Here is a 22,800-nt window from a genome sequence, read left to right as displayed (position 1 = left end):
CTAAATTTGTAAGATGTTTAAATTAGCGAGAAGGCCAAATCTCCAAGATATTTAAGTGAGTGAGGAAAACATAATTTAAAAACATAGTTGATGAATGTGTACCTTCAGAATCCCCAGTTTGCATTCAACACTCATTTCTAGGTATCCTTTTTTTTCCATCTCCCAAGCCCAAGTGCTGTTGAATTCTTGGCATATCTGTCACAAATAAAATAATGATTGCTAGGGTGAGTGGATAAAAGCAACTTCAAACTTTTATATTAGTAGTACCTTACTGCAATAACAATTATACAGGATCTCTTCAGGACTGCAGGTCAGAAAGCCTCACACAAAAATAAAAAGTAAAAATGGGTAGGCTGGCAAACCTCCCTGGAAGAGTAGATCATCAAGTCCCTGATCACCACCAGCTTCTCTAAATCTCTTAATTTAAGCAGCACAACTCTTAACTGGGAAGGTATTCTTGGCTTTGCTATTTTTCTATTTCTGATCTGTCTATTTAGAATATAAATTCTCTCGAGTAGATGTGATTTCTTATTACACGTCCTTACAACACTTCACCCGTAAGCTGCCAAACTCTCTTGGGGCCCCCTAAATCCTACAACTGTACTGCAGATTACAAATGCAACTGATACTTCAGTCAATGCTGAGGAATTATCCTTCTTTAGAAAAGTATCTTGAGCTTCAAGATGCTTGGTAAATATTTTAAAATATTGTAAATACAGCCAATTTCAATTTGCTTAAAGCAAATAATCAACATGGGGAAAAAAAGCCCAATAAACACTCAAAAAAAGTGGCAGGAGAGGATAAATAGATTGAATCAGCGGGAACTCCCATAATAATGATGGAGAAGGAATTCCCTCTCCTCCTAAACAACTCAGACACGCTCATGAACAGAGAAGAGCTGCTTATCAATTGAGGACACATGGTGGGATCTCCAATTGCTGAGGCTATTCTAGTGAAAATGCCCATTAGAAGGAGGGGAAAGCTAATTACAGTTAACGTCTCCAGTCGGGATTATTTTTAAGAATCACAACTGACCAAATTAGCACACGAGGTACTGCTGCCCTTCAATCCGTAGGGAAGCAAAGCCCTGCTGAATGGACTCAGTCTAAACAGTGCAGTTTCCCAATCACCAGATTACTTTTAAACATGAGATACAGTCACTAAGAAACCTATAAATGGCATCTGAAAGCAGCACTCTCTGAAAAAAAGCAGCAAAAATAACCCTAAATTTCACCCACCAGAAGTACAGATCAGCTGATTCATGTTGTAAAACTCCACATGGGCTACAACCAAGAAAGGGGCTACTAGCCCTCCTCTGTCCCCATGGCCATGCTACCTACCCTCTGCTACCCCTAGTACTGACACCGGTTCTTAAGTGACCCAAGGGTAAGCCTGCAATTAGATCAGCTCAGCCACACCATCAATCATACTCTGACTTTAAGTGATGACCTGCAGAGAACAGTGAAGAGAGTGCTCTCTGGTCACAATGAATCCCACTGGAGAGCAGTTTTTCCTGCTCCGAGGTTACGGAACGTTACACGAGTACTTCTGTGACACAAAGCCAAAGCTCACAGCGAGAGACAATCACTGCTTGCTCACAAAACAAGGCTACTCTGCTGTCTCGCTCATTTTCAATCGTGTAACATGAAGAACACTGGGAAACTATATCAAAACCCTTGCTAGGGGCATGTGCCAGTCGCTGTTCATTACTTAATGAGTAAGTATGAAAGCAATAATGGCAAGTTTCATGTGCTGCAGAAGTGTATGATTGTCAAAGCAAAATCTCAGAGACATCAGAGCTGATGAAGCATCTGTTCAAACTGAAATGACTACATTTTGACAATTAAAAACCAGATGATCGTGCTTTATCCTGACAAGTACTGTCACAACCCTGAACTACAGATCTCATTGATTTAGGCTCCACTGAAAGTCTCTGCCTTCACAGTGGGGACGTTTCACACCGATCAAAAACCTGCTGCCTGCGGGAGGCAGCTGGCTTCTGCACGCTAAAGAGTGGTCAGCACTTTCCCACCCTGCAAAAGAGAGGCTGAAATATCTTCTCTCTCAATTATTTCCAAAGCAGCTACGATAGCATCGGACACTTCTATTACCATGCTCCAAATGTTCATTTTAAACAACAAAACCAGGAAAGACACAGCAGAGGAGTCTGCTTGGGTGGGAGTACAGACACCTCAAGTCTAACAATCAGAAAAGAGAGTGTGTTCAGAAAGTGCCAATTTCGGGCTTGAAGGTTCCAGATGAACCAGTCCAAAGAAATCTTATCTGTATAAAAACACAAAATACGTTTGACAATAGTCAAGCAAAGCATTTTGCCAGAAGACAGTGCAGCATGAATTAACTCAGCTACATGTTTCTCAAAAATCAGCCAAGCTGGACAGTTCCTTAGTTGCTGAAACGTTTAGGACAAGCCATTCCTTTACCTCAGTCATACATGACCACATACCTTCCTTGCACAGAGGAGGAAAGTCAGATTCCTGGAGCCCTACAGCCATTTTCTTCCCCAAAAGACTAGTGTGTATGTTGGTGAGCTAACTTGGGTGGTTCACCATCAGAAAAGGGAAGGGAAAGAACACTCAACTGCCACATTCACTTCCAAGCCCAAAATATATTCATCTGTCCAGCCTCAGCTTAGAGACAATTTTTTATGATGCTCTTTATAAGCACAGCAGTCCAATAAAGCATATCTTATAAACAGAACATTAATAATATATACACGCATAAATATGAAGAGCATGTAAGTTTGAATGTCTTCCACTTAAGAGTTTCCTCCTAAATAATGAAACAGTCACATCTAGAGCGTCTCAAACCCTGCTTTACAAAGCAACACATTAGTAGTTTCTAACAAAGGAAAAACAGGTCAACATTGCCTCTTAGAGTGTGTCAGTAATATGTCAAACAATACTGTGGGCATCTAGGAAGAATGCTTACCATGGTCCCACACCTTCTCAGTTTCTGCTGGCTTTTGTGGCATTTCCCAATATTCTTCCTTGTTTTTCTAAATTAGTTATACCCCCCTGAAATGGGGACAATATTAGCATACCTCTCTAATTAGTTATATTCAAATTCCTTTGTTCTTGAAGGTTCTTTTGAACCACTGCCTAGAATAAGCTTCAAGTTAGCTCTGGAGACTGTTAAATGAAGTAGAATTTATTACTGCTTACTTGATCTTAACAGGGGTGTGTGGGAGGGTTTCCTTACCATTTTCCCATCCTTTCAATGACTGCTGAAGGAATATTTTCCAAGCTATTCCCTCATAAACTTGTTTTCTCCCTCTCCTTTCTGCTTACCACACAAGTGTTAAGTGGCTTCAGTGCGGTACGTAAGTTCACGTAAGTCAGAGTTGGGTGTTCTCAGCTTGTTGTAATGGCTTTTTGGTATATGAAGGAGTTTAACACAACTCAGTAGCCACAGTACTTGGTAATACATGACATGCACAAATTAAAATAAATTATTACATTATTATTTTAAAACATCATCATAAATACAACTGGTTGAGAGCTTAGATTTAACCGAAGGCCCTTCAGCAGGTTATTTCCTGACATATTCCCAGGCCTAAAAACATCATCCTCTTAAAACTTACACGAACCTCAAGACAAATCCTTGTCTCGGTAAGTTTACAGATACCACTTTACAGGGGCAAACTGCAACTGGCTTTGCCAAGTGCCACTACTCGTATCGATGGTACTACCATAATGCTGTATTTGTAAGATGTGATCACAGCTGTACACAAATACCAAGATGACATTTTTGTGGATTAAAAGACACATGGAACATATACAGAGGTGAAATGGTAACCTCTTAACTGTGAATATCTCTATGTTTTTATTTTCTGAAGCAGTGTAAATTTCTGAAACTGAAAACTATTTGCATGTAAGTCTAGCACTGGCATAGCCACAATTAAAATACCAATACAGAATTATGTTACAACAACAGGATGCTATATTTTTACTGATTCAGAACTACATTTTCATCTTATCTATGCCATTTTGAGCATGCAGCTATAAATCACTGCAATACTTTATTATTAATACATGCTACAAGAACTCAGTATGGCTAGTGCCTGTCTGATTACCAACCAATTCATAATAATTATACCATATGCAGACACCTGATACACAAATGAATTGTTACTGCATATATTTGCTCAATTTGCCCAGTTCTAAATCTCATTCTTTATTTACTAAATAAACTAAATCTCATTCTTTATTTAGGGTCTTAATGATCAAAAAAGTATTTTACTACCAGGTATGAAAGTGTATACTCTCTTACATGCAGAAGATGTTGTCTATTTTTAGAGGTTTTCTTTACAGAAGCCTAGGCAGACTGAAAGTTAAGCTAGGATCTTATGCAACCAAAATCTGGGCACGCACATTGGCATTGGCCACAACACAGCCCAAGGCTCACTATAACTCATACCAGGGATTGCTGACACAACAGCTCATCATAACCATATTCCAGAATTGCAGAATAATACAACGCGCATATTGTACCTTGATCAAATATTTTTCCCATCTGTCTGCTGTGACAGACTTCCCAATCTTTCTCATCAGTTTCAAGTGAAGCTCCACCAATTCTTTTGGAACTGCAGTATTGAGAGAGAGAGGAGAAAAAAAAAAAAAGAAGTTATGATGACTGGTGCAAATATACTTCAATTTTAAACACTGATAACACTGAAACACGGTGACAAATTAAAAAAATTGAATAAAACACAGTAACTTATAAGTCTACTGAAGAGCAGCCCTGCAACTGAGAGATGGAGGAAGGTTAATTTAATCGCATGGGTCTTTTTGTTTGCATTTTTGTTTATGATGGTCAGTGCCCTTCCTGTGCCCTTCCTTAAACTCAAGGAAACTCAGTGATGAAGATGTAATAATTTTGGCAGCATTAAAACAACTGGACAGGAACTACACCAGTCAGACACCTACAAAAACACTGCTGTGAGCAGCACACCTGCAGCTGGCTCCACAAACCCCAAAGCCATCTTCTGCACCGTGCCTGGAATGTTGCTGAATCCAAACTATTTTTGGCTGGGCATGTGGTATGGGAGAAATGTTCCAGAAACTTTGTCCTCACAGATGTAGCTTTGCTATGTACTTACTCTCTTTTGTGCTGAAGGGACAGAGAGGGACTCGAGATCTGGGGCTTGAGGGATGGAGGTCAGAACTGCTGCTGAGTACAGCTGCACCAGTGCCACCGTAGCATCAGAGTTTTCCAACTAAATTTTACTTATCTCTTAGTGTACACTCCTCAGCTACTTCAACATTGTCTTAGCTCACATCTGTGATTTATAAATCAATCTGGCACCACCAAGTGGCAAATTTGCAGAACATCAATTTTATAAGCCAGTGAGCAGTATAACTTTTTAAAAATATGTAATTATTAATTTTTAATGCAACTCTGCATGCCCGATGATGTGAACTTTTTCATTTGTAATTTATTGATAAAAACTTCAAGAAAGGAACTTTTCAAGCATTTTTACTTCTCTTTGCATACAATTTTATCTTCTGAAGGCATTTTCATCACTCGATGCACACACACTGTAAACAAGTTTAAAACCCAAGAACTTCTATGATCATAATTTATAACTACAGTTTATCTGCTGATCCAGTAGCATTACTTGACACAGTATAAACACAAAATGAGCTTGTTCTAAACTGGACACTACTGAGAAGCTATTTCTTTTAGTGATAAATACAACATTTGAGTTATCTGTGTGAATCTTTTCAATATTTAACTTGAATTCACCTAACTGGTATTTGTCTTTCAATCAAATGCCTCTATAAGAACTTATGAGTTGGTAAAATATCAGTTTGATGAAAGTGTTTGTGTCATTTCAGAAGTAAATCATCACTGCTCATTTGCAGCCAGAAATTTCATACACTAACTCCATCAATAAATACACAAAGTACAGCCTGGTACCCAAAAAAAGAGATCTCCCTCTCAATGTAGATAATTCATAAGCAACTCTGAACTAGCCCTGACTTTTTCTCTTTTACTCCATTTATGTTATTTCCATTACCGTTACATACTGAAGAAACCTAGCACATCTCCTCCTTGGTCTTCCTAAAAATTGATGCATTTCGTAATTTTAAACTGCCACATATTTTAAAAGGAACAAGATCAAAGGTTTTAACCCTGATAGGTGCCAAGCACTTGGCACTAACAAAATTAAGCACAAAGCACTTTATACACATGAGCAATTCTATCGAAGTCAACTCATACAATTAAACCTCAGCTTGTGTTTGTGTGACATGGAACTGAGCCAGAGTATTCAAAATCTTGCTGGATCAAAGCTTTTGTTCTGCACCTTTTTTTTTTGTTTGTTTGTTTGTTTTTAATCAGATCTCGTTTTAATGGGTACATACTGATTGGAATCCCAGTTTAAAGAATCATGGGTGATTTGTTTCCAATAATCAAATCCCCAGTCACCACAAAAATCTCTGCAAGAGCGTTAGTCTTAGAAGAAATGGAGAACGTTAACAATTCCAAAATTGGAAAGTAATTCTGCACACCCTCGGTCAGCACTTACTGTGATTTGTGTTAGTACCTACAGAAACCTCACTACTTTTCTCAGATTCCAGCATTTCAGCTCTTGAGTTTCTAGGATCTTGATGATGTATCGATGTGGTTATTTTCACAAACTTCACAAAACATTTCAAACCCATTCTCTGTTTATTTATTACCCTTTCAAGATGTTTTTCACGTATCATAACAATATTAATGACCAGATCTCTAGGCTGGCTTTTCGCCAGTTCCCTAGTAAGCGCTTAGAGGAATTACACACTGTCCTCCTTGTTCTGAGGAACGAGGTGGGAGTGTCAGAGAAGAAAAACTGATGTCCAGTTTGCAGGCAGAAACTAGGGAGTGTGTGAAGTTCAGCCTGAGCAGCCCAGGTGCCTAAACTACAGCAAGAACAGAAGCCTATGGGGGGGGACTGAGAAACAAACTCTGTACTGAAACCAAAGTAACTGTAAATAATATATGGATCACATGCAACAGTGTACACCTGACGTGCCCAGAAATACCAGCTCAGGGAGGGGTGGTAGGAAGGCTAAAGGGAGGTAGAAAATCCATCCTTTCCCAGAATACTTATGTGGCAAGGAGCAGAAGTGCACTAGTAAATGTGACTAACGTTTCAGTTGTCTCCGAAATGCACTGAGCCTCCATAATTTCAAATTACCTTTGCTCAGAATATAGAGAGAATCCTTGACAAGAGTTCATTGAAGTGGGACATGAATAAGGATCATTTTTACAACACTATTCTAATCCTACTTGCAACATACCAAAGATAATGAACATGAGATGCTTCTGGGTTGTGTTATTTTTTAAATAACAAGAGTAGATTATCATCTCCTTTGTAAAATATCATCTCCATTCAAGTGGGACTCGCATCACTCATTTCAGGAACTCGCATAATAACCTAACAATGTTTTGTATTTTTTAAAATTTCACATAAGGGAAGGAAAAATATATAGCATCTTTCTTGCATTAATAGCCATTCTGCATAAGGTTTTGGCCAAAAAAGTGTGATGTAACGTGTAGAAAAAACCCCTAAATCTGAATTATATTCTCAAACTTCTATGAAAATTTGATCTCTCTGTAAAGTAATATAGTAGCTCTCTAAAACCTGAATAGAATACACTTAAGTGGTGAAGAAAACACCAGGATGCTGTGCACACAGCTAAAAAACCCACTTGTACAGCACTATTTTAAAAGAAAAACTGTTTTAAAGAATCAAGTATAATTAAACCTTGGTGCCATCTGCTAGATATTCAAAAATACAGACTTTTCATAGGAAGAAGCCACGTGTCAGAAGGAATGACTCACTGTATATACAATTATAAGGCTTCTGGTGGAGTTTAGCCAATTTGTTAAGTCCTGCACTTTCCTGGAGGGCAGGTTCTTGTCTGGGCCTCATACAGTAATAGCCTTTGAACACTATTCTATCTACTCCAGCACTTCAGGGAACGGCTCATACATCAGTCACACATTGCTAATAAATTTGGGAAAGCCAGAAAACTGAAATGGAAGAGAAAAAGTACCAACACATGGAAAACCCATCATCTGGTTAGAAGAGTTGTAACTTTCAAACACCCGCACAACCGCAGATTAAAGACCTGGCTGTGGGTACCCATTAACACCTTCCCATATAACCGTAACCCCATTTCACCTCTACTTATTTGCCCTGCCAAAATGAATATTCTCACAGCTGAACGCTCACCTAAAGAAAATTGAAAGAAAGGAGGAAAATAGAAAATGTAGATGACAGGCAAAGCTGTGGGTCTGGAAGGAGGATAGAGGGACCTTGTTATTCAGAAAATTATTACAAATACAAAACTTTTGTATGAGAGCAGACCTGGAGGGCTGGACACAGAGGGGGAGATCAGAACCACGGTGTATGCAGCATCCCTGGTACTGATATGGATTGCAAAGGCTCCTCTCCTCCTCCAGAGTTACGGGAAAAGCACACTGAACCCCTTGTGCTGTGGGGACAATTTAGGGGGAAGGGAACATTTTGGGACACAACAGCTGCTGGCAGTTTTCATGCTTCACGAACACAAACAAGTCTTCCCAGTTATACGAGTAAAACCTTCTTCCATAATAACTTGGTTTGGCAAGTGGAAGAAGAAAAGTGACTCATTAGATATACAGGGCAAATATTTCTGTTAACAGTTTGCTCTTTTTTATCTTTCTCTCTTGACCAAAATTATCTCTGCATGCTATGACTTCACTGTCAAATAAACCCACACTAAGCAGGTGGACAGCTGAGATCGACGGGATCATTAATAATCCCCCACCCCCCCTTCTCTTCTACTAAGGGAAGCTAACTCACAGTAACCTGTGCAAAATTGATGTGCAGTAGCTACTGGTACCCTGTGCAAAGAGTTTAACAGCAAGCAAATACGAGATACCTTCCACCACATTCAGCTCCCTCTGCTGTCAGTGCCGGAGGGAGTTGAACTAGCGGCAGTGCAAAGGCAAGAGCATCCACTCAGGCCTTTGATGATGAAGAGCTACGAACTACACAGCAAATTTACACCACTTAGCCCACCACACACTAACCATGCACTTAATTCCCTTTACAGACAAGCCCTTATACATAAATTTGCTTAAAACCAGTCGGGCGCAGTCCTTACGAAAGGCACAAGAGTACCCAACAGACAAGTGACCGCATTTCTAACATCTTTAATATTCTCCTCCATTTTTCTGTGCAAGTCTGAAGTCCCACGAGCAGTTTGAGGCAGTAACACTTTGTCTTCTAGATTAGTTTCAACCAAAGGTAGAGTTCCTCATCTGGTTCACTAAACAGCTAGCAAAACACTTGGGAAAAGCAAGGAAATAGGATCTCCAGCAGCAGTGCTGGTTTGTGCCAACATAAATATTCTTCTCTTGGAACTATCTAACTTGTTCCTTAACTCTTAGTATAAGGAAGACTGGAAATCCCTATAGTTGGGATGTGTTATTCAGAAGTTTACAGACCACAGATAAAAATTATGACCTTGGTATGAACTTGGTGTAATAAACAAATGGAAGGACAAAACTCCTAGTATGAGCCAGACAAGAAGTTACAGTGAACCTCTGAGAAATAACTGTGATAATAACGAGCCTCATGCTCCTGCAGCAAGCTTGGCATAAAGAAAAATTTGAAGCATTTGACCTCTATAGTGTTTCCCAACATGAAAAAACAGTAGCTCCTGTTCCAAAGGACAATCTAAAGATCTCATTTTCTAGCTGAGTCACTTGATGAGTATTATCATCCTACCAAGCTGTATGCCCATAAAAAAAAAGACGCTCAGGAAAGGGGAAAAAAAAAAAAAAAAAGTAACCGCTCTGCCTCCTGAGTGAATGAAAAGAACAATCAAACATGCTGTAATTAAACCGAAGATCAAAACAGAAAGAACAACTCACCAAGTAGCAGTTTTACATCCTGTTCCTAGAAAGCTTTTGGCAGGCATTAAAAACAAACAAACCACACTCACATTTAAATGACATTGTTATCCTAGGAAAGTACTTTGAAATCTGGATGCTCAGCAGCTAGATCATTTTCCTACAAATATCTGAGTACCTTTATATCTCTTATCTGTACAAATACCTACTAGAAGATTCTCTCCTTGGCTGGACAGGGGGCAGATGCCACTCTAACATTATTCAGCCAAGTTCAGATCTTCATCTTGCTGATAAATGCTCTCCCACCCATTCCCACGCGAGGATCCCAGCACACCACCCCTCTCACTGCTACCTGCGGCTGAATTGTGACCAACGTGGATACTGCTTTGAACTGGGACCAAAACCACTTTTTCCACCTCCAGTTCTTCTAGCCAATTCTGTCACCAGCCTAACAGACCTGTCAAGAGTTGCATACTGACTTCGCTGCATTGCTCCTCACTGCAAGTGGGAGTTGACCTTAAAATTCAGCTCTAATTTTAGCTATGAGAATATTTTCCAATATTTAGAATTTATCAACTATCTGTCAAAATTGTTACTGAGCACCCTATCCTCCCATTTTCTTATTCTACCCTCTTCCACTGCCCACAAATCATTGTCATTATGCTTGTGCTCTCTAATGCCCACACTACTATCAATCACCTTCTCACTATACCTGAAACTGAAATTAAAAAAACCCATATGCATTGTCATCTGCATAACTCTTAAAGCTAAAGACCACAGCAATCTAAGCAAAAGCCCCAAACAGAAATTCAGCTGGTTTTCAGCAGTTATAAAACGAATCAGTTATAAGGTACCCTTTAGCAGTTATAAGATGGTTGAATTTTTCACCTAAATGACAAGTCCTCTCTGTTTCATTTTCTGGCTATTAAGTTCCTAGCAATATAGGGGGTTTTTAAGCTAATGTATTAAGCAACAGCAGAAAGGTTAACAAAAGCAAGACTGATGTCAGAATAAAGCATAACATTTCAGAAGAAAAGCATGCTGTACTGTGCAGTCAAAAAGAAATGGAGGTAGAAAAGGAAAAAAAAGGAAAATTACTTTGAAAATAATGCAGGAAAAAATAGCACATGATTTATTTTAGAAACTGGAAATAGCCCAGGAAAGGAAAGACAGCAAGTAAAAGCCCAGTTTACTGCCTCAAAAATTGTACTGAATAAAAAATGGGCTCAAGTCCACAAACTCTGAACATGTGAACAGCCAGTGAGAAAAATCAGGCTGTGGCAACTATGCAGAAACAAGCAGACACTGAAAGACAGGTACTGAAAACATCTGAAATTGTAACAAATTGCCATTGTTCACAGTTAAATCATTTGCAGTGACCATACCATTTCACCTATCTAAAATCAAGAGCATTTGACTTGCTGATCCTTAATTCATGCCTATGCAAGCACTTGACTCTGAAACTGCTGGGAACACAGCCTATAAAAGCAAAGACACAGCAACACAAGTATCTTTCATTCTGGCTAGTAAAAATCGGGAAATAGGATCTTCTAAAATGACTCTGGGATTCTCTTGCCTGCTGAGACATCTCCGATATAACTAAGTCTTTTAGACTATGAGTAGAAAATCCTCCTGTGTCTTTATAATTCTCAAATAAAGAGTAGGTGTGACAAAGGTGTAAAGTAACCACAAAGATGACACTTTAGTAGTGGACTCTGGAATATTTCACAGCTCCTCAGTGTACGTATGCACTCCCATGGCTTCCTGATACACTGGGTTAAATCCACTTCAGAGAGATTTTTAGTAGCTTGGGTTTGCTTTTTTTTTCCCCACTGGAAGATGACCCAGGCAGGGAAGAACTGCAGGGGATAGCACCAGCATGCCCAGTTCGGGCACTGGGAGCCAGCCTCTGGAGCAGAACACACTTACCCACACCACTGAGATGTAAGATGTAAAGGTGCCCTGTTTTGCCTGAGTCAGGCATCAAGGTGTCTTACAGAAAGCACAAGCAGAGTTAGGAGCCCTTGTTAAAAAAAAAAAAAAGTGGGTTGATCAGATGGGGTTCTTCAACTCCACAAGAGGAAATGCTCAAGAGACACGTATGCAGACAGATCAGTAGCAAAATGCAAATTTACATCCAGATGTCAGCCTGGACTAAGGCATCTGATGGCCATGACAGTAACGGAAGTTCAGGTTTACTGGGAAGGATGTAAGTTGAGATGGCAACACTTACCTTTTGATCTAACACTAAGTAGTTACATGGCCATTCAAGAAATGGCAGAATGGAATTCAATGCCTTTGTTCACTCTCAGAAGGTTCAAAATTACAACTCCCACTCCTTGGAGGGTGGCCCAGCCAGAAAGCAAGCAGCTAGAAAAGAAATGCAAGATTCAAGGCCCCAAAGAAAGGAGAAGAAAAGGAAGCATGAGTCTAGTTCCTGTGTTTTAGTCCCTACTCCTAGCTCCCAGATTTTTTAAGGTATTTTCCCATTAAAAACTAGGAAAGGGCAGCAGCATAGCAGTAGGATTCATCTAAGCAACTGTATATATTTACACTTGAGTTAGCTCCATATAATCCATCTATGGCCCACAGAAAGACAGACACTTTTTTAGAAGAGTCAGCTCATCCTAAACATTGAGCTCTGCTAAATACATTTGGTGAGATTAATTCTGTTGTAGAGTGTCTGGCAAGTTTTTCCAGTGAAAACCAAGGTAGGCAAGGTCTTGGGGATAGAGCAGTATTTATTATCAGTTACTGCGGGGTACATCTCATTCTTAAACTGTTGCTTAAGCTCTTGTGCTCCCTGTTAGACACAGAATTACCATTGCAGTTCTGACCTTCTCTAAATCTGGCAGCATTTAACTTCAAGTGAAAAAGCATATATCCTGTTATATTAAACTAAAGTATCCTCAGTGCAGTGAAATAAGTGAAAATCAAGATGGAAGATACAAACACAGAGTTCTGTACATCAGTAGTCAAGGCTTGAGTTTCATTTAGCTTTATTCATGTATCAAATGTAACCAGCTCCTTTTAACACCTTCTGTTGGAGGACAAGCTGAATGCAACTCCTTTTTTACTTCACTATATGAAAACAAATTTAAATGCTTAATTCCTTACTCTGCTTAGTTACTAGAAACACCACTTGGGTGTCAATTTTGCTAAATTTCTCAGGTACTGTCTGAAAGTTTTCTTCCACACTAGAAGAAGGAAGATGTTCAATATGCTATAAAGTCACTTTCTCCCACATCTCTTACTTGAATAAAAAGAGAGTATTAAAAAATCAGGGCAGGTTGAATAGAAATCACTTTTGTAAAACAAGTTTCATTACCAAGGTTAGAGGTTATCATTCCTCAGGCTTCAGTGGGAGGAAAAAAAAAAAACCAACAAAACAGAACAGATTTATCCTTTTTCATAGATCAGATGGGATCTGCTACAAAGATATTTCTGCCCTTTTTCAGTTCAACTTTAAAAATAGTACGTTTTTTCTCTAGTCACTGGTGACCCAACCTGCACTTCAAGTAAGTCTCGTTTATACTCTGGGATTCACAACTTCATCTTTCATTTACACAACTACTTTACTGAAGGATATCAACAGGTGAATGTTTCTTGGCAGTTTCTCTGTAACTGTCAAATATCAGACACCTTTTCTTGAAAACCTAACCTTGCAAACTTAGGTCTCCCCATAAAAATCATATTTTTAGTTTGCTGGAACCTCAAGAAGTACAAGAATGTAACTATGCTACAAAGATGTATATTTTATATTTTGCAAAACATAAAGCAGTGACTAACGTGTAGAAAAACTGAGTATTACTCAGTAAGCATTCAGCAATTTATAAACAGCAGCATTATGTGAGCACAAGTTCTCTTTAAGGATCAGCATATAGAAACTTTGAAGATGAAGCCAACGCAAATCATTCTGTAACGCAGAACTCGCTTCCTCATCAGCTGGAAATAAGTAACTGCAGGTTTATTCTGCTCTAAGGTAGCATCAGTTCATTAATTTATCAGCAGTGCAAGTGAAAATTAGAAATATTTTTTAAAAATACCAGCTATCCAGAAAGAGACATGCCACATTTCAGATACTTGGGCAAAACAGTTGTAATAAAGCAACATTTCTAGCAGCTGACAAAGATTTCCATGAAAGGCGGCAGTCACACAGCTGGATGAAAGTCATTCTACAGATGAATTCATGATCACAAACGAAAAATTGTACAAGTGTAATCCAATTAGCACAGAATTTGAGACTTCTTTTAAATGGTTTCACAGCTAGTAGTTTCTCCATTATTTCTTAAGAAACCCAGGAAGCAAGTGAAAATAGAAATTTAAGAAGCAAAACTGTCCAAGACAGTTGCTTGACAAAGTGCTAGTTGTATATAAAAACACCATGGAGTTTTTGACCAACTTTCTTAAGCTTAGCTCTAAAGTAAAGACTTCTTTAAAGAAAAAGCAAACCACTTATGTCCTCCTGTGAGCTGATAACTGAATCTCATACAAAATTGGGATTCACAGAAGTTTAATTCCTTGAAACACCCGACTCTTAAGCATAAACTTCTATGAGCAAACTCATGTTTTGACCTGCTAACGCTATTAAAATATCCACCCCCGTTAACATAATTCTTTTAATTGCAAGAAACGGTTATAACTTTGGGGCTGTTGCAGCTTCACAGGGGTAGCCAAGACTGTTAGCTTTGGGGTCAACGGTATCTACTGTCTGTCTAGGCAGACTCAAAGCCACAGACCAGTTTGCCAGACCGGCAGCGCCGTTACCTCTCTGTAACTCAGGTTCAGTTGCCGCCAGCCACCTTTTACACAACTTTTAATCTGAGCTAGAAAGAAAGATGAAGGTAACAGCCTGAAGGGACGCTGAGTTTCTAGCTACCGTTTGCGTACTGCCATCACTGAAAACTCACGTTTGAGATAGAAACCCTCCAACCTAAACAACCACGTGCAGATGCTATCAAGGTCGGGGAAGAGCCTGGCAGCTTGTGCTGCAGGCAGAAGGGAAGTGCCACAATTTAATGCGCACCTGAATCTTCCCACTGAACAGCCTTCCCAAAAATCCAACCGTATCTGAAAAACGGACAACTTGTGATATCAGAAGATCCTTCCCTTCCTGTATGGCACAGGTAGAAAGAAAGGAGAACAAATCTTGGCAGCACAAAATGTGTTTGTGCACAGCATTTGGGAAAAAAAAAAATAAAATCATGAGCCACGATGCGATTCATCCATTTGACAGTGACCACCATCTGCTGCTTCAGATCATGGGCAATGAAAACCCACAGCACACGTATGAAATTACCCGCCCTTGGGTTATCTTTAAATCCCCTTTTTGGTTAGAACCCGGCTTAACTTAGAAGCAAGAAACTTCATGTTCTTAGTTTTATTTTTAAATATTTTCACTACAACTCAATATTCATTGGTGTCTAAAACTTTTTGAGCTCTACCCTCAGTTATAATTTGCAGCAATCAGTTGTAATTACAGAACACGTGAAAAGCATTTAAATCTGAATTACTTTTAAATTTCATTCAATACACCATTTTTCTGGTTTTACAATATAAAAGGAATGCAAATCTCTAGGACCTTTGCTTTGTATACTTTTAAAAATCTCCTCTGAAGTTAATAGTACTCTTTTTAAAAACTTTTTTTTTTTTTTCCCCAGAAACTTTCATACGGTCCTCCTTAGTCTACTGATCTGTCTGCACTGTCTTTCAGACGGAGCTGCCACAACTGAGCACTAAAATCACAGAATCAACTAGGTTGGAAAGGACCTTGAAGATCATCTAGTCCAACTGTCAAGATGAAGGCCACTGACAGAACTAGAGGTACACTCACATACTCAAAATAAAATATTCCCCAAGTTTTACATATGATTCTCAGCCCATTCTTCATGATATCTGATATTCTGTTCATTTTTAAACTCCAGCTCCATGTTAATAGGGATGCTTTCCTCTGATGTATCATGATACTACCTAGAATATTTTGTAAATCTAACAGCTAATTTTAAATATTCTGGGATGTATGCATCGTAAACATTTTCCCTTCTACTGCATACTTATAACTCTGTTTCATTTGCAGTTTCGTTGCCCATTTGCAATACTATTTTATCCACAGCAGTGTTTACCCTTAGGCTGAACTAGCCATCTTTCACTTTGATCTTTTTTAAAACTAATCATCTTCTTGTTTTCTTGGCAAATAAGATTTATTACCCATGCCATAGAAAAGTAAAGAATAACTTTAGGAATTCTGCTTTATTTATACCACAGTGACTCCAAAATACATCTCTTTTTCTAACCAACTTCCTGTTGGTTCATCAGTTGAAGGTTTCTGATGATGCTTTCCCTCTCAACTGCGGCTGACTCAGGTTCAGTGGTTGACTTAGCTGGAATGGTTGAGTGATCCATTCCTCAATGTCCCTCTAACAGGGAGGGTTATCAGGGATAAACAGAAAACAAATCAACTCCTCAGCTAATCCTAACTTAAAATTGACAGCATGAACACAGACCACTGGCAACATCAGTTTGCATTAACGTGGGCTGTAGACTTCAATGGCTAAAAACATACTCCATGGCTCACCTGATTCCTCCTGCCACAAAGAATAACGTCAAAGAAAGGGCAGGGCATGAGAGTTACTATTCTGGTCATATCAGGTAAGGTTGCTGTGGAACAGAAGTCAGCTACCTTAATCAGTGACCTCCTTGAAACACTTTGCATCTGTATGTAAGTATCTGTCAAGCATATTCCATCTATCCATGCTTCAGAAGAACTACCCATGCTTTAAAAAAAAAACCCAAAAAACCAAAAACCAAACCCAAAACAAACAGCAGGATATTTCTCTTTGGAGAATAACTAATACAACTATCAGAACTATGAAAATACAATTTCATGAAGTTTAGCAACAACAGATGTAAAAGCTCCTTGCTTTTGATTCCCTTAATCTTTGTGAGACTCTTTAAAAAAAATGTGCTAGTCACTCTGTTTTCCACTTCTGTACTCTAGTATGAGTTTGTATATTTTTACCAGCTGTATTTATAACTTTTTCAGAAACCTGAATGAGTATCTAAGCCTAGCAACTCGGCATGCTTTCATATTATTAGTGTGTTCCAGTACATCATTTCCTAACACGTCACTTTTATCATATTTCATCTTTATTGCCAGAAAAGCAGGATAACTAGAGTAAGATATCACAAATTAGCCTAATAATGACACCTTATGCAAAGAAGCTCCCAGCAATGTACTTTCTTAAATCATTGTTTTGTAGCTGATGATTTCAGACACCCATGTTTTCTAGATTTTTTTTTTCTTTTTTTATGTAAGAGACTTCTCTGTCCATACGCTTTCCAAATCCAATTTAGACTTTTTAGCTTCCTTCTTTCTACTGCCAGCTACAAGTACATTCTCCTCCCAGATTTCACCAGGGTTAGATTTGCACCTTTCAGACAATTTCAACTTGGCATAAAAACTTGGGATATTTAGCCCTTATGCTTATCTTCCCCGTTCTGCTCCCGTTATCAGACAAACACGCATACAGAGACCTCTACTAGCTTTGCAAGCACGCTGCACCTAAGACACAGTCAAGAGTTCTTATTCCTTGACTTACAACTGGTCCTTTTGGTCTCCCTTCTTATAAAGATAAGGTCTTCCAGAAGCTCCCTTGTTATCATATCAATTTTTCTTACCTGCTGCTAACCTTCATACAGATTGCTAACGTGTTATTTAGGAGGCCAGCTAATGCTGTCTGCTACAGAACCTGTCTAAGCTTCCATATACATGTCACGGGATAGTTTTGCCACTCACTGGAAACATCTTTTGCAAAGCAGGGCACTCAGATGGCCACTTTAGGCCAACTTAAGCTATTTCCCTTTCATCTACCACCTCTAGGCGTGGTTTTGGGTGGGTTTTTGTGTTGTTGCATCCTGCCATGCAGCTCTCCACCTTGGCCACTTTCTTGCAACATATTGTTGATAACTACAAGAACACCACACCAAAGACTCCGGGATCAAACTAAAATTTCCACACTTCTATCATCCGCTAATTAATATGGCTTTTGTGAACCACTGCAGTTTTTTCTCAGGAGGAAACCGTTATAATCCTGGTAGTCATTAATACTAAAAGGCAATGAACGTGCCCTGGCACTTGTGCTACTAGATAGCTGTAGATGAGTTGGAAAACAGCCAGGGCGGTACCAGAGGGACACTGAGTGGAGTAGGAAATCAAGTGATTACTCACACGCAAACTTAAACAACCAAATTCAGCATACTACTCATTCAGGACTTTGTCAACCAGAACTGACCGTTAAGATAGAAAAATTATATAGCCTAAGACAACCAAAAAAGCTGCAGAGCTTCACGCTAATAACCACCATTTTCTTGGAAGAAGGGATTTTTCAAGGCTGTGACTGGTGAGGTAGGACTTGCTTGTTATGCATTCTTCAATATCAATCAAGCCTGCAGGTTCAAGGGTAAGCAGTGCTTTTCTCTAAGGTACTACAAGATCTAAATGATCATAATGGAAAGAAATCGAATACTAAAGCACAGCTGCTGAAACACAGGAATCTTTAGAAATAGGCCTTTCCTCACTTTTGAGAAATTGTTTGTTTTCCCCAGACCATTACAGACATCAGCAGGGTCACAATTTCTACTGCAGTTCTGAGAAATTCTCTGCTGCTCGAGCTTTAAGAGCTTTGTTTGGCTCTTGGGGAAGAGAAATAACTGTATCAGGCTGACGGCAAGCTGCATATATGAGAGACTGACAAATGCTAGAGGCTACTAAGAAATACTTGTTAATGCTAAAATGTTTGTCTAGGTTTGTAGAACAACCGAAGCAAAGGAGAGTTCATTGATTTGGGGAGAAGCAGGGAGAAGAGAAAAGGTAATTAAATATGGTGAAAAGACCATCTTAGTGTTATGAACAGACACAGACCTTGCTATTCCACAATCGGAATAAGCTATGCTCTTACTGACAGGCTGGAGTAAACAAAAAAAATATACACACCTTGGTATGAGTTTTATTATTTCACAATTATTTTAACATTTGGAAGCAGATGATTTGATTGAACCCCACAGCCCACTGTTGATGTGTTATTATGCCCCAACACTGGTGTCCAAGAGGGGATGACGAAGAGAGCCTGCAGTGCACCACTGCAGCCCAGACAGGCAGCCTGGCAGCTTCCCTGCCACGGGACGGGCCATCCCTGCCACGCACGCTGCGGTCCCAGGGCAGGCTGTTTGCATCAGGAGGTACTCCTGGAACGCAACCTCAGCTCTCTCACCAGCTGTACACCTGCATCTCCTCCCTGAGGAGCACAGAAGAGGTTGTCCTGTGAGGATACCAGAGGACACTTGTCCCAACTATGGCAGATATACATGAAGTCCTGAATATCTCCATTAATTCCAACTGCTGTAAACCTGGGGGAACCCAGCTGTACCGCTAAGAAGTGTTGTGTGGCCCAGAGAGGGATCTTGGTGTTAAAATGGAGACTTGCAAAGAACTGCAAAACAACTGGCTTTGAGGCAGCAGTGAGCCACGATATTCTTCAGCAGAATATTTATTCATCATCTTCCCATCATCTGCCCCTTCTTGCCAGTTCAGTCCTTCAGCAGCTCCTGTCCTCTCCTTCACACCACACAAAGGAGGTCATTCTGCCTCCAGTAGGATAACACTACCAAGTCACTAAGGAGGTTCTCTTTACCCCCAAATCTACCAGGTTTCTGCCTGAGGGATGCAGTCTATCAGCTACTGAGGAACACAGAAACTCCACAAAGAGTTACTCTGGTTTAATCTTTCTATCAACAATGTTTCCATGAGCTTCTCAGTTTAGTACAGGCCATACACAAGCTAATATAAATGTCTGGTTCGGGAGGGGCTCAGAGTGTGTGTACCAGGCAGTGGGCACTAATAATTGCACACATGTATCTGCTAAGTCTTCTTATACTACACAATACTACCTTGAACTAATCCCAAACACGAGAAAAAAGTGGCATTCATGGTAGGTGTAGAAAACTCAGGAAGGCCCTGAGCTACAAACATGGATGCTGGGAGTGTATTTTGTGAAATTCTTAGAGCTTCTGCAGACCTCTGAAGCTGGTCAGTGCCAAGGACAGGGTAGAGTGCTGATGGATTGCTGGACAAAACGTAACTCCCAGTTTACAGGTGATGATGGTGTCACACACAACTCACTCTGATGTCTATAAAGTTCTCTGATACTGATATACCACAATACAGCTTCTTTCAGCAAACATCATCTTGCACTAGCCAGAATCTTACACACTTATCCCGAAATAAGCCTTAAGACTGTGACTTGGAAGTAGTATCAGGAGTTTTTCCTCCAGTTCTGTACCATCCAAATCAGGCTGGAATTCAACAAAGCCACCTACCAAAGGCTTACTGCCCTTCCTCGATGGAGACACATGGTCCAACAGAACCTGCATAACCCTTGGGAGGGCTAGGCTTGGCAGAAGGCCTGGGATGTCCTGCCACGCCTCATCTGTGCCTGGAGAACAGCATCCTAAGCTCCTTTTTTCCATGCCACATGGCATTCTGTCATCCCTTTCAGGTGGGCAGTGCTACTGAAAAGAGACTGAACTGCTTGTCTCCCCAGAAGTTCAGTGTTTTCCTGCCTTCTACATAGGATAATGTGGAGTCTAGTTAAAACTGGCATTGCCAGCCTAAATATCAGAGCGTACTCAGGTGAGCTGACATGCCAGCTCAACACACATAAAGATAGGAAGTCTCACCATGGAAAAACTACTGAAATAGGAATAGTTAGAAAGAAGGATATGCATCTATTATGAGATAATTAATTCCAAGGTAAACTTAAGTCACTTCAATAAGTAACTGAAAAGCACATGTGGATAAGGCATGCTGACCTTGAAGTCATATTAATCTAAAGTGACTGAAGTGTAGACAAGAGGAATTTATTCTCCATTAGAGGCTTGTTGGCCATGAAGTCGGTACAAGAACGATGACCCCTGCCACTTACTTTCTCAGAATTTAACCCTGTTATGCTGTTTGAGAACTTTAGCTCCAAGCCACTGGAGTCTACCTTGAACAAATCAGGTACTTTGATAGCTAGAAACATTAGAAGTGTAGAACTTTCATCATACTCAAAAATGAAACAAGCACAGAAGTAAAACACCACTTTCTGAACTTTACTAGATATGCCTCTATTCTCCAATAGTTTGTTGCTAAGTCAAAAACACTTCATTTTACTAACAGGTGGTGGGTTAATGGCTTTGACACAAATGTTTTGGTTCAGTCCCTAGGTGCAGCAGGAAAGCAATGATCTACTTATATTGCACATACACACCATAAGTTTAGCCCGCATTCAGGTGGTAACTACTTGACTGATTCAGAACAGCAGTTAAATTTCTTACTCATACAATGAAAGGATGTGAAAATATGAACACTCAGACCCACAGAGCAGACCAAAAGTGCTACCTCTGACTAGCTGATACAGCTTCATGTCAGGAGCCAGCTTATAATATTGATGTATTCACACACTTAAAATGCTTAATGAAGGTTCAGCAATACATAGTGTGAAAATAAACTCCGCCCATCCAACATTACAGACATTACCAACATTAAATGTCAGAACTTGTTCATTTACATAAGAGGACACAACATGAATTAATCTCCCTGTGTTGAAACCAGTTAATAAAACTTGAGTACCAATTATTAAATGTTAAGTGAATTAGTGTTTGACAGCCCTTCCAGATCACATTTATCACCTACTTCCAATACTAACCAATCTACTGTGGATATTACATGTTACTGCTACATATTATGACTTTACCTAAGAGTCACATCAACCCCCCCAGCTTCTGATCAATAGTACACAAACATACTTGATATCAAATATTAAATACAAGAAAAATCAATCACATTAACAGAACACTCTGCTTCACTACCCTCTTCATACCTAATCTTGAGCTTGAAAGTCTGTCAAACTCCTTGTCAAATCTATATGGTTGGCTTTTCTTGCTATATTAAACAGCTACAAAGCTTTGAGTATGTTTCTCCCATATACAGATATTCAACAGCAGTTTAAGTCAATGTTAATTGTTAATTTCTTCAGAGAATGGTAAGAACCCTTAAGCTTAATGCTGTAAATCTTTCCAGAGGTATCGGAATGACAATAAAAAACCAGAGATAACCCACTGAAACAAATTACTTCAGCATCCAAATTAATTTGAAAATAGAAAAGTTGTTAGGTGACTAGAAGAATTTAAAAAAAAAAAATAATACAGCAGCTTGTAAAACATAACTTACTGCTTTGAAGCACGATATCTCCAAGACTATGTAATTTTTTTCAGTTCTACAACGTAGTATTGAGTATTCTCTACTGAAAAAAATTAAAGGAACTATAAATGGCTCACACAGATTCTCCACAAGCTACCTGCCGTTAACCTCAGTTCTCATCATAAAGACAGAAAAGGGGAAGGGGAGAAAAGATTTACAAAAATGGACTACCAGGCATCTGCACCTCATCACGTCTGTCTTTATATCACTTAAACCCGAGGCAGCACGCGAGGAGTGTTTTTATTCTCAAACTCCAAACAAACGCAACCCATTTATGCTGTAATTAAGCAATAAACTTCTAGGCTGGGTCAGTCTGTCAGGGTGATTGTCAAGAGTCAAAGCAGATAAAGAAGACTGAGATGGGGTGATGCTACAAGAGAGTGCCTCAGACGAGATCCACACACCAAAACACACTCGCTGTTTTCAAGACCACCTTTGGCATGATTACCAGCAAGATTTTGATGCAAGTTCGCCATTTTGCTGAAAGGATATGCAAAGCACGCATACTTGTTACCCTTCCAATCAAGAGCAAATCAAACCCCATACTGCTAAGAAAAGCCTGCAAAAATTGATGAGCTAACACAGCCCAACAC

The 22,800-nt window shown here is 39.5% G+C and overlaps 1 protein-coding gene across 2 annotated transcripts in view; it reads right to left on the bottom strand.

Annotated features, from left to right (window-relative positions):
• RSF1 (remodeling and spacing factor 1) overlaps positions 1 to 22,800 on the bottom strand; it is a 65,436-nt gene that overhangs the window by 38,056 nt on the left and 4,580 nt on the right. For both annotated transcript variants that reach the window (XM_074918499.1, XM_074918489.1), the window contains 2 exons: positions 4,512 to 4,603; positions 103 to 195 (listed from right to left, as the gene is read on the bottom strand). In XM_074918499.1, the coding sequence (XP_074774600.1) occupies positions 103 to 195; positions 4,512 to 4,603 (185 nt within the window). The remainder of the gene's footprint in view (positions 1 to 102; positions 196 to 4,511; positions 4,604 to 22,800) is intronic.

Source organism: Athene noctua, chromosome 1 (genome assembly GCF_965140245.1).
Source record: "Athene noctua chromosome 1, bAthNoc1.hap1.1, whole genome shotgun sequence".
NCBI lineage: Eukaryota > Metazoa > Chordata > Aves > Strigiformes > Strigidae > Athene > Athene noctua.
This window is presented reverse-complemented; position numbering and strand designations above follow the sequence as displayed.